Below are 13,386 nucleotides of genomic sequence, written 5' to 3'. Positions count from 1 at the left end.
CCGGTTCATCTGTCCTCACCTGGGCACAGCAATTTGAATGTTCTCACCCAGGTTAACTAGTTTGGGGGAACCTCGCCTATGGAAAGGTCGTAACACTTACTAAGACACTCTCTTTAAAATTACTCAACAATTTAGAAACATAGAAACATAGAAAACCTACAGCACAAAACAGGCCCTTCGGCCCCATAAGTTGTGCCAAACATATCCCTACCTTTTAGGCCTAGCTATAACCCTCCACCCTATTAAGTCCCATGTACTCATCCAGGAGTCTCTTAAAAGACCCTATTGAGTTTGCCAACACCACCACAGACAGCAGCCGATTCCACTCGCCCACCACCCTCTGAGTGAAAAACCTCCCCCGAACATTTCCCCTGTACCTACCCCCCAGCACCTTAAACCTGTGTCCTCTCATAGCAGCCATTTCCACCCTGGGAAAAAGCCTCCGAGAGTCCACCCGATCTATGCCTCTCAACATCTTATATACCTCTATCAGGTCTCCTCTCATTCTACGTCTCTCCAAGGAGAAAAGACCGAGCTCCCTCAGCCTATCCTCATAAGGCATGCCACTCAATCCAGGCAACATCCTTGTAAATCTCCTCTGCACCATTTCAATCTTTTCCACATCCTTCCTGTAATGAGGCGACCAGAACTGAGCACAGTACTCCAAGTGGGGTCTGACGAGGGTCTTATATAGCTGCATCATTATCCCCGGACTCCTAAACTCAATCCCTCGATTGATAAAGGCCAGCACACCATACGCCTTCTTAACCACCTCCTCCACCTGCGGGGCCGATTTCAGAGTCCTATGGACCCGGACCCCAAGGTCCCTCTGATTCTCTACAGTACTAAGAGTCTTTCCCTTTATATTGTACTCCTTCGTCCCATTTGACCTGCCAAAATGGACCACTACGCATTTATCTGGGTTGAAGTTCATCTGCCACTTGTCCGCCCAGTCTTGCATCCTATCTATGTCCCTCTGTAACTTCTGACATCCCTCCAGACTATCCACAACCCCACCAACCTTCGTGTCATCAGCAAACTTACCAACCCATCCCTCCACTTCCTCATCCAGGTCATTTATGAAAATGACAAACAGCAAGGGTCCCAGAACAGATCCCTGGAGCACACCACTGGTGACCGACCTCCAATTAGAAAAAGACCCGTCTATACACACTCTCTGCCTCCTTTGGGCAAGCCAGTTCTGGATCCACAGGGCAGCAGCCCCTTGGATCCCATGCCCTCTCACTTTTTCGAGAAGCCTTGCATGGGGGATCTTATCGAATGCCTTGCTAAAATCCATACAAACCACATCTACCGCCTTCCCTTCGTCAATGTGTTTAGTCACATTTTCGAAGAACTCCACCAGGCTCGTAAGGCACGATCTGCCTTTGACAAAGCCATGCTGAGTATTCTTGAGCATACCTCTCTAAATGCTCATAAATCTTGTCCCTCAGGATCTTCTCCATCAGCTTACCAACCACTGAGGTTAGACTCACCGGTCGGTAATTTCCTGGGCTATCCCTATTCCCCTTCTTGAAAATAGGAACCACATCCGCAATCCTCCAATCCTCCGGCACCTCTCCCGTCTCCATCGATGAAGCAAAGATCATCGCCAGAGGCTCTGCAATCTCTTCCCTCGCCTCCCACAGCAACCTGGGGTACATCCCATCTGGACCCGGCAACTTATCTATCTTGCTGCCATTCAAAGATTCCAGTACAACCTCTTTGTTAAAGTCCACATACTCAATCTTTTCAGTCCACTGCAAGTCCGCAGTACATCCACCCAGGTCCTTCTCCTCTGTGAAAACCGAGGCAAAATACTCATTAAGCACCTCTGCCATTTCTACTGGTTCCGTACAGATTTTCCCACCTTCACCTTTTATGGGCCCTATTCCTTCACGTCTCATCCTTTTACTCTTCACATATTTATAGAACGTCTTAGGGTTTTCCTTAATCCTACCTGCCAACGCCTTCTTGTGACTCCTTCTGGCTCTCCTAATTTCCTTCTTTAGTCCCTTCCCACAAGCCGTATACTCTTCTAGATCCCTATCTTCGCCAACCTCTCTGAACCTTTTGTACGCTTTCCTTTTCTTCTCGACTCGGTCCCACACAGCTTTCGTGCACCACGGTTCCTTTAACCTACCAACACCTCCCTGTCTGCTCGGAACGTTGTCCTGTAGAACCCTAGATAGACATTCCTTGAAAAACTGCCACCTCTCTTCAGTACATTTCCCCGAGAATACCTCCTTCCAATTTACTCCTCTAATTTGCTGCCTTATGTCTTCATATTTCCCCTTACTCCATATAAACGCTTTCCTAGCTTGCCTGATCCTCTCTTTTTCCAATGCAAGCATAAAGGAGATAGAGTTATGATCGCTATCCCCAAGATGCTCTCCCACTGAGAGATCTGACACCTGTCCAGGTTCATTGGTCAGTATCAGATCAAGTACAGCCTCTCCTCTTGTAGGCTTGTCCACATGCTGTGTCAGGAACGCGCCTGAAAACACCTAACGAACTCCTCCCCATCCAATCCCCTTACCCTAGGGATATTCCAATCTATGTTTGGGAAATTAAAGTCTCCCATCACAACAACTCTGCTATTATTGCAACTCTCCAGGATCTGTTTCCCTATCTGCTCCTCCACCTCCCTGTTACTATTGGGCGGCCTATAGAAAACTCCCAGCAAAGTGATCGACTCCTTCCCACTCCGAACTTCCACCCATAGAGACTCTGTAGACAATCCCTCCACAGCATACACCTTCTCTACAGCTGTGACACTATCCCTGATCAGCAGTGCCACTCCACCCCCTCTCTTGTCTCCCTCCCTGTCCTTCCTGAAACATCTGAATCCCAGCACCTGTAGTATCCAGTCCTGTCCCTGAGACATCCAAGTCTCCGTAATGGCCACCACATCACACTTCCAGGCATCGATCCACGCTCTGAGCTCATCCCCTTTATTCACTATACTCCTGGCATTAAAGTAAACACATCTCAATCCTTTAGCATTACAAAACAAAAGCTATTCTTCATTAAAGAATTTTAAACCATGATTTAGTAACAGTTTTAAAGAGAGTTTAACTTTGTTTCCGCAACCTCAATCAAGATGTTTTAAAATTGCAGGTAAATGACTTCCAGAGGTCGCTTGGGATTCTCAGAGGTTTTTCATACGCTGGAGTCTAAAAAGCTCCTGCCTCCATCAACATGTGGTTTGCAAATCTTGAAGAGGAACTACCTAATATCTAATACAATTGTATTACACGTAAATTATGTGAATGGATACAAGTTCCTGATAAGGAGGGAAAGGTTCAGTGGAGATGTGCGGGGGAATTTTTTTTTACATAGGGAGTGGGGGCTTGGAATGCATTGCCAGGTGATTGGGACAGTTACATTAGCCACATTTAAGTCTTATCTTGATAGGTATATGAACAAATGGGGAATAGAGGGATATAAGCGGTTGGTTTATTTGGTAAAATGATCGGTGCAGACTTGGAGGGCCGAAGGGTTTGTTCCTGTGCTGTACTGTTTTTTGTTTCTTGTTCTTTGATAATATTAGCCAAATTTTGTCATATGCTGTAAACAAATGTAGAAAGATTTGACAAACACATTTTAATGAAGGAGGCACCCCTTTCCGTTTATGCGTATGCGAACTTCTCCCCTTTTTACAAGCCCCACTACAGATTTTAGTGGCTATAAGAGTAATGTCCTTCCCAAAAAAAGAATCAAAGCACCTTTCACCTGCTTCACTGGACATAAAAGTGTTCCATGACAAAAACAACTTTGATTTAAACAACATTGCTGACATAATAAAAAGCCCCAAAGTGCTTTACAAATGTATTATGGAATGGAGTTTGACACTGAGCCACATTGGAGATATTAGACCAGCCAAAGCTTGGATCAAGGAGATTGGCTCTAAACAGTGACTGAAACTAACATCTCAGCCGGAATTGTCCAACCATTCACGCCCTGCGCCGCTGCCAGCGAGAATGGAGGAGAGAGGGTAAGAGAGACATGGAGGGAATTCCAGAGCTCAGCAACTCAGGATCCGAAGGCACAGCCAGCAAAGTTGAAGCACTGGATTGGGTTAAGAGGCTAGTCTTGGCCGAGTGCAGAGATCTCGAGCATTGTAGGGCTGCAGGAGATTATAAAGATGGTGAAGAGTGATAATGAATAATAGGATAAGAATTGAGGTATTTATTAACTGGGAACTATGCAAATCAACAAACACAGGAAAGATGGGTGATGGGACATGGTGTGAGTTGGGCAGTGGAATTTTGAATGGCCTCAAGTTTATAGCAAGTAAAGATGGGGAGACGGGTCAGGAGTGCATTAAAATAAGCAAGTTTAGAAGAAACAAAAGCAGCAGATGAAAAGTTCATAGAATCCCTATCATACAGAAGGAGGCCATTCGGCCCATCGAGTCTGCACCGACCACAATCCCATCCAGGCTCTATTCCCGTAACCCCTCATATTTACCCTGCTAATCTCCCTGACACGCAGGGCAATTCAGCATGGCCAATCATCCTAACCCACACATCTTTCGGGCTGTGGGAGGAAACCGGAGCCCCCAGAGGAAACCCACGCAGACACGGGGAGAACGTGCAGATTCCACACAGACAGTGACCCAAGCCGGGGATCGAACCCAGGTCCCTGGCTCTGTGAGACAACAGTGCTAACCACTGTGCCACCCATGTTGGGAGGTGCTACAAGCTGGAAATAGGCAGTCTTAGTAATAGTGCAGATGTTTGTTTGGACACCGATCTCGGGGTTAAAGATGATAGCAAGGGTGCAAAAAGCCTGATTCCACTTCAGAACATTGCCAGGGAGCGGGATGAAGTTGATGGCAAGGGAACTGGTGGCAAGGATTTGTGATGGGAACTGAAGACAATGGCTTCAGTCTTCCCAACACTTGATTGAAGTAACATTTCCCCCAAAGTCTTTCTTCAACTACAAGTTGTAAGTCAGGACTCCAACAACACACAAGAAGCTAAACACTACTCAGGACAAAGCAGCCCAATTGACCGACACCCCATCCACCACTTTAAACGTTAACTCCCTCCCCCACTGGCGCTCGGTGGCAGCAATGTGCACCATCAGATGCACTGCAGAAACTTCCCATGGTTGCTTTGACAGTACCTTCCAAAGCTGCAACCTCTCCCATCTAGAAGAACAAGGGCAAGAGATGTATAGGAGCATTACCACCTCTTGCTTCAAAAGTGATGACACTTGGAAAGCACTGAAGTGGCTGTAAAATGCATTGCCTGATCCTAAGATTATAAAAGGCACTATACAATTGCACAGTCTTTCTATCTATCTATGGTTGCATTCATAGAACAAGTAATTAATGGGAGTGTACTTGCAACTAGTTGAACTTTGCCAAACACAATTGAATGCATCCTGAAGCTGACCAAGTGAACAGTTCTTCCTGCAATGTATTCAACATAGTTTCATGTTCTCACTCTTTTATGTGAGATCCTTGCATTCGCTGTTAATATTGACAACGGCTGGTAACCAAGTTGTTCCACAATGCACCTCATCCAGAATTCACCAATAACAGATGAAAAATTGAAAGAGATTGTTTGACTCACCAGTTTATCTTTTCCTGGTGATTCATTCAATGCACTGGGGAATTCTTGATTTTCAAGGAACTCATAGGTCACAAAGTAACTGCACTTGATGATCGGAAATTCCGGCATCTCCTCCAGAGGATCAATGGGGTTGGGAATACCAGTAACTTTTCCTATTTTTATTGTTACCTGGGTGGCATGAACAATGAAATCTGGAGCAAGACATGTAATAGGTGAAGAGGATAAAGGGATGAAAGTATTGCCTCAGTTTAGAGATTGAACTCATTTTGCCATTATTACATGAACAATAAACTGAAACAAACTCGGGTGAAAAAACCCAAATGTTTACTTAAAATCAAAACAGTAATTGCTACAAATTGTAGTATCTGCAGGAAAAAACTGTAAATTGACATTTTGAATGCAATTTTTTTTTTATTCATTCGTGCGACACGGGCATCGCTGGCTGGCCAGCATTTATTGCCCATCCCTAGTTGCCCTTGGAGGGCAGTTGAGAGTCAACCACATTGCTGCGGCTCTGGAGTCACATGTAGGCCAGACCAGGTAAGGACGGCAGATTTCCTTCCCTAAAGGACATTAGTGAACCAGATAGGGTTTTTCCGACAATGGTTTCATGGTCATCAGTAGATTCTTAATTCCAGATTTTTAAAAAATTGAATTCAAATTCCACCATCAGCCATGGCGCGATTTGAACTGGGGCTCCCATTACATTAGCTGAACTTCTGGACTAATAGTCCAGTGATAATACCACGAGGCCATTGCATCCCCTGAATTGTATTGATTCAAATGTTATGCTGAAAATGTTAATTTGTCTTTGTTTTTTTATATGCTAATTGAACATGGGAAGAACAATAACTTCCACTTATTCAATGCCTTTAAAATAGTAAATGTTTCGAGATGCTTTCCAGCAGTTTTTGTTTTTTCATATTTTTCTTTCGGCCTTTACATTTGTTGAAGTTGTATACCATCCTGATATTCATGTGGCCAACTCTGCTATACAGGATTTCACAGATTTGTTGCACAGTGTGTTTCTCCTTTCTCAGTCTCTCTCTGGGAAGATGCTGGAAAGGGTTCTGCAAGTCTCTCTCTAGCTGTCCCGCAAAGTGAGGAAGATGCTTGCCACAGAGCCCACAATGAGTGCTTTTGCATTGAGTCTTTTAACATGGGGATGCAGTTCTGGCCAACCTGGATAGAACATAGAACATAGAACATTACAGCGCAGTACAGGCCCTTCGGCCCTCGATGTTGCGCCGACCAGTGGAACCAATCTAAAGCTCCTCTAATCTACACTATTCCAATATCATCCATATGTTTATCCAATAACCATTTGAATGCTCTTAATGTTGACGAGTCCACTACTGCTGCAGGCAGGCATTCCACGCCCTTACTATTCTCTGAGTAAAGAACCTACCTCTAACATCTGTCCTATATCTCTCACCCCTCAATTTAAAGCTATGTCCCCTCGTGCTAGCCATCACCACCCGAGGAAAAAGGCTCTCACTATCCACCCTATCTAATGCTCTGATCATCTTGTATGCCTCTATTAAGTCACCTCTTAACCTTCTTCTCTCTAACAAAAACAACCTCAAGCCCCTCAGCCTTTCCTCATACGATTTTCCCACCATACCAGGCAACATCCTGGTAAATCTCCTCTGCACCCTTTCCAACACTTTCACATCTTTCCTATAATACGGCGACCAGAACTGTACGTAATACTCCAAATGCGGCCGCACCAGAGTTTTGTACAGTTGCAGCATGACCTCCTGGCTCTGAAACTCAATCCCTCTACCAATAAAAGCTACCAATAACAAATGATAGTAAAAGCTTTTACAAATATATAAAAAGGAATAGAGTGGCAAGAGTGAATGTTGGACCCTTGGAGGACGAGAGGGGGGATTTAATAGTGGGAAATGAGGAAATGGCTGAAACTTTAAATAAGTTTTTTGTGTCGGTCTTCACGGTGGAAGACACAAATAGTTTACCGAATATTAACAATAGAGGGTTGGTAGGAGGAGAGGTACTCAATACAATTAATGTTACCAGGGAGGCAGTGCTTGGTAGACTAACGGGACTGAAGGTGGACAAGTCCCCGGGCCCAGATGGAATGCATCCCAGGGAACTGAAAGAAATGTCAGAGGTAATAGCAGATGCGTTGGTGGTTATTTATCAAAATTCGTTGGATTCTGGGGTAGTGCCGGCGGATTGGAAAACGGCTAATGTTACGCCGCTGTTTAAAAAAGGAAATAGACAAAAGGCGGGTAACTACAGGCCGGTTAGCTTAACGTCTGTAGTTGGGAAAATGCTGGAATCCATCATTAAAGAAGAAATAGCAGGCCATCTGGATAAGAATGGTTTGATTAAGCAGACGCAGCATGGATTCATGAGGAGAACGTCGTGCTTGACGAACTTGTTGGATTTTTATGAAGATGTGACTGGTGCGGTTGACAGAGGGGAACCGGTGGATGCGGTGTTTTTGGATTTCCAAAAGGCGTTTGATAAGGTGCCTCACAAAAGGTTACTGAAGAAGATTGGGTCACACGGAGCTAGGGGTAGGGTGTTAGCGTGGATTGGGGATTGGCTATCCGACAGGAAGCAGAGAGTCGGAATAAATGGGTGCTTTTCTGGTTGGCAGATGGTAACTAGTGGTGTGCCGCAGGGATTGGTACTGGGGCCTCGACTATTTACCATTTATATAGACGATCTGGAGGAGGGGACTGAGTGTAAGGTAACAAAGTTTGCAGACGACACAAAGATAAGTGGGAAAGTGAATCGTGTGGAGGGTGTAGAAGGTCTGCAGAGAGATTTGGACAGGCTGAGTGAGTGGGCGAGGATCTGGCAGATGGAGTATAACGTTAACAAATGCGAGGATATTCACTTTGGAAGAAATAATAGCAAATTGGATTATTATCTAAATGGAAAGAAATTGCAACATGCTACTGTGCAAAGGGACCTGGGGGTCCTTGTGCATGAGACGCAAAAACCCAGTCTGCAGGTGCAACAGGTGATCAAGAATCAAGAATTAGGTTGAGAAAACAAGGTTCAGTTGGCTCGATGGAGGGTTACAAGTTAGCAAGAAATGAGCTGAAAAAGGGGCTTAGGAGAGCTAGGAGGGGGCATGAGAAGTCCTTGGCGGGTCGGATCAAGGAAAACCCCAAGGCTTTTTACTCTTATGTGAGGAATAAAAGAATGACCAGGGTGAGGCTGGGGCCGGTCAAGGACGGCAGTGGGAATTTGTGCATGGAGTCAGAAGAGATAGGAGAGGTGATGAACGAATACTTTTCTTCGGTGTTCACCAAGGAGAGGGGCCATGTTTTTGAGGAAGAGATGGTGTCACAGGTTGATAGGCCGGAGGAAGTAGATGTTTGGAGGGAAGATGTACTAGCAATTCTGAGTAAACTGAAAGTTGATAAGTCCCCTGGGCCTGATGAAATATATCCTAGGATTCTTTGGGAGGCAAGGGATGAGATAGCAGAGCCTTTGGCATTGATCTTTGCGTCCTCACTGTCCACGGGGGTGGTGCCAGAGGACTGGAGAGTGGCGAATGTGGTTCCTCTGTTTAAGAAAGGGAATAGAAATGACCCTGGTAATTATAGGCCAGTTAGTCTTACTTTGGTGGTCGGTAAGTTGATGGAAAAGGTCCTTAGAGATAGGATTTACGACCATTTAGAAAGATGCAGCTTAATCCGGGATAGTCAGCACGGATTTGTGAAGGGCAAGTCTTGCCTCACAAATTTGATAGAATTTTTTGAGGAGGTAACTAAGTGTGTAGATGAAGGTAGTGCAGTTGATGTCATATACATGGATTTTAGTAAGGCGTTTGATAAAGTCCCCCATGGTCGGCCTATGAAGAAAGTAAGGATGTGTGGGATAGAGGGAAGTTTGGCCGATTAGATAGGTAACTGGCTATCTAACAGAAGACAGAGGGTGGTGGTGGATGGAAAATTTTCGGACTGGAAACCAGTTACCAGCGGAGTGCCACAGGGATCAGTGCTTGGTCCTCTGCTATTTGTAATTTTTATAAATGACTTGGAGGAGGGGACTGAAGGGTGGATCAGTAAATTTGCTGATGACACCAAGATTGGTGGAGTAGTGGATGAGGTGGAGGGCTGTTGTAGGCTGCAAAGAGATATAGATAGGATGCAGAGCTGGGCTGAAAAATGGCAAATGGAGTTTAACCCTGACAAAGGCGAGGTGATTCATTTTGGTAGGACAAATTTAAATGTGGATTACAGGATCAAAGGTAGGGTTCTGAAGAATGTGGAGGAACAGAGAGATCTTGGGGTTCATATCCATAGATCTCTGAAGGTTGCCACTCAAGTGGATAGAGCCGTGAAGAAGGCCTATAGTGTGTTGGCGTTCATTAACAGGGGGTTTGAATTTAAGAGCCGTGGGGTTATGCTGCAACTGTACAGGACCTTGGTGAGACCACATTTGGAATATTGTGTGCAGTTCTGGTGACCTCACTACAAGACGGATGTGGAGACACTGGAAAGAGTGCAAAGGAGATTTACCAGGATGCTGCCTGGTTTGGAGGGTAGGTCTTATGAGGAAAGGTTGAGGGAACTTGGGCTTTTCTCTTTGGAGCGGAGGAGGTTGAGAGGAGACTTGATAGAGGTTTATAAGATGATGAGGGGGATAGATAGAGTGAACGTTCAAAGACTATTTCCTCGGGTGAATGGAGCGGTAACTAGGGGGCATAACTATAGGGTTCATGGTGGGAGATATAGGAAGGATGTCCGAGGTAGGTTTTTTACTCAGAGAGTGGTTGGGGTGTGGAATGGACTGCCTGCAGGGATAGTGGAGTCAGAAACTTTAGGAACATTTAAGAAGCTATTGGATAGGCACATGGAGTACTTCAGGATGATAGGGAGGAAATAGCTTGATCTGGGTTTCAGACAAAGCTCGGCACAACATCACGGGCCGAAGGGCCTGTTCTGTGCCGTACTGTTCTGTGTTCTTCTATGTTCTATGAAGGCAAATGGGATGTTGGCCTATATCGCAAGGGGGATAGAATATAAAAGCAGAGATGTCTTGCTGCATCTGTACAGGGCATTGGTGAGGCCGCAGCTGGAATACTGTGTGCAGTATTGGTCCCCTTATTTGCGGAAGGATATATTGGCCTTGGAGCGAGTGCAGAGAAGGTTCACCAGGTTGATACCAGAGATGAGGGGTGTTGATTATGAGGAGAGACTGAGCAGATTGGGTTTGTACTCGTTGGAATTTAGAAGGCTGAGGGGGGATCTTATAGAGACCTATAAGATAATGAAGGGGCTGGATAGGGCAGAGGTGGAGAGATTCTTTCCACTTAGAAAGGAAACTAGAACTAGAGGACACAGCCTCAAAATAAAGGGGGGTCAGTTTAGGACAGAGTTGAGGAGGAACTTCTTCTCTCAGAGGGTGGTGAATCTCTGGAATTCTCTGCCCACTGAAGTGGTGGAGGCTACCTCGTTGAATATGTTTAAATCACGGATAGATGGATTCCTGATCGGTAAGGAAATTAGGGGTTATGGGGATCAGGCGGGTAAGTGGAACTGATCCACTTCAGATCAGCCATGATCTTATTGAATGGCGGGGCAGGCTCGAGGGGCTAGATGGCCTACTCCTGCTCCTATTTCTTATGTTCTTATGTTAATACACCGTACACCTTCTTAACTACCGTATCAACCTGGGTGGCAACTTTCAGGGATCAATGCACATGGACACCCAGATCCCTCTGTTCATCCACACTACCAAGTATCTTACCATTAGCCCAGTACTCTGTATTCCTGTTACTCCTTCCAAAGTGAATCACCTCACACTTTTCCGCATTAAACTCCATTTGCTACCTCTCAGCCCAGCTCTGCAGCTTATCTATGTCCCTCTGTAACCTGCCACTTCCCTCCGCACTGTCTACAACTCCACCGACTTTAGTGTCATCTGCAAATTTACTAATCCATTCTTCCACGCCCTCATCCAGGTCATTAATAAAAATGACAAACAGCAGTGGCCCCAAAACAGATCCTTGCGGTACACCACTAGTAACTGAACTCCAGGATGAATATTTCCCATCAACCACCACCCTCTGTTTTCTTACAGCTAGCCAATTCCTGATCCAAACCACTTAATCGCCCTCAATCCCATGTGTCCGTATTTTCTGCAAAAGTTTACCATGGGGAACCTTATCAAATGCTTTGCTGAAATCCATATACACCACATCAACCGCTTTACCCTCATCCACCTCTTTGGTCACCTTCCCAAAGAATTCAATAAGGTTTGTGAGGCACGACCTACCCTTCACAAAACCGTGCTGACTATCCCTAATCAAATTATTCCTTTCCAGGTGATTATAAATCCTATCTCTTATAATCCTTTCCAATACTTTGCCCACAACAGAAGTAAGGCTCACCGGTCTATAATTACCAGGGTTGTCCCTACTCCCCTTCTTGAACAAGGAGACAACATTTGCTATCCTCCAGTCTTCTGGCACTGTTCTTGTAGACAATGACGACAGAAAGATCAAAGCCAAAGGCTCTGCAATCTCCTCTCTAGCCTCCCAGAGAATCCTAGGATAAATCCCATCCGGCCCAGGGGACTTATCTATTTTTACCCATTCCAGAATTGCTAACACCTCCTCCTTATGAACATCAATCCCATCCAGTCCAACAGCTTGCCTCTCTGTACTCCCCTCGACAACACTGTCCCTCCCCTGTGTGAATACCGACAAAAAATATTCATTTAGTGCCTCTCCTATCTCTTCAGACTCCACGCACAACTTCCCACTACTGTCCTTGACTGGCCCTAATCTTACCCTCGTCATTCTTTTACTGCTGACATACCTATCGAAAGCTTTAGGGTTTTCCTTGATCCTACCTGCCAAAGACTTCTCATGTCCCCTCCTGGCTCTTCTTAACTCTTTCTTTAGGTCCTTCCTGGCTAACTTGTAACTCTCAAGTGCCCTAACTGAGCCTTCACATCTCATCTTAACATAAGTCTCCTTCTTCCTCTTCACAAGAGATTCAACCTCCTTACTAAACCACGGTTCCCTCACACGACTGCTTCCTCCCTGCCTGACAGGTACATATTTATCAAGGACGCGTAGTAGCTGTTCCTTGAACAAGTTCCACATTACAATTGTGCCCATCCCCTGCAGTTTCCTTCCCCAACCTATGCCAGCTAAATCTCGCCTAATCGCATCATAATTTCCTTTCCCCCAGCTATAACTCTTGCCCTTTGGTATATACCTATCCTTTTCCATTGCTAAGGTAAACGTAATCGAATTGTGGTCACTGTCACCAAAGTGCTCACCTACCTCCAAATCTAACACCTGGCCTGGTTCATTACCCAGTACCAAATCCAATATGGCCTCGCCTCTTGTTGGTCTATCTACATACTGCGTCAGGAAGCCTTCCTGCACACATTGGACAAAAACCGACCCCTCTAAAGTACTCGAACTATAGCTTTTCCAGTCAATATTTGTAAAGTTAAAGTCCCCCAGTACAACTACCCCGTTACTTTCGCTCCTATCCAGAATCATCTTTGCAATCTTTTCCTCTACATCTCTGGAACTTTTCGGAGGTCTATAAAAAACTCCCAACAGGGTGACCTCTCCTTTCCTGTTTCTAACCTCAGCCCAAACTACCTCAGTAGACGAGTCCTCATCAAATGTCTGCCACCGTAATACTGTCCGTGACTAACAATGCCACACCTCCCCCTCTTTTACCACCTTCCCTGCACTTACTGAAACATCTAAACCCTGGAACCTGCAACAACCATTCCTGTCCCTGCTCTATCCATGTCTCCGAGATGGCCACAACATCGAAATCCC

General features: G+C 45.4%; 1 protein-coding gene across 1 annotated transcript in view; it reads right to left on the bottom strand.

Annotated features, from left to right (window-relative positions):
* The window catches only part of LOC144503177 (leucine-rich repeat-containing protein 43-like), a 41,762-nt gene extending 35,991 nt beyond the window's left edge, over window positions 1-5,771 (bottom strand). The window contains exon 1 of the mRNA XM_078227684.1: window positions 5,586-5,771. Coding sequence (XP_078083810.1) covers window positions 5,586-5,693 — 108 coding nt within the window. The 5' untranslated portion in view covers window positions 5,694-5,771. The remainder of the gene's footprint in view (window positions 1-5,585) is intronic.
* Window positions 5,772-13,386: the final 7,615 nt, after the last annotated feature.

This window comes from Mustelus asterias, chromosome 13 (genome assembly GCF_964213995.1).
Source record: "Mustelus asterias chromosome 13, sMusAst1.hap1.1, whole genome shotgun sequence".
In the NCBI taxonomy this organism is placed as follows: domain Eukaryota; kingdom Metazoa; phylum Chordata; class Chondrichthyes; order Carcharhiniformes; family Triakidae; genus Mustelus; species Mustelus asterias.
The sequence above is the reverse complement of the archived record's forward strand: the minus strand, read 5'-3'. Positions and strand labels throughout refer to the sequence as shown.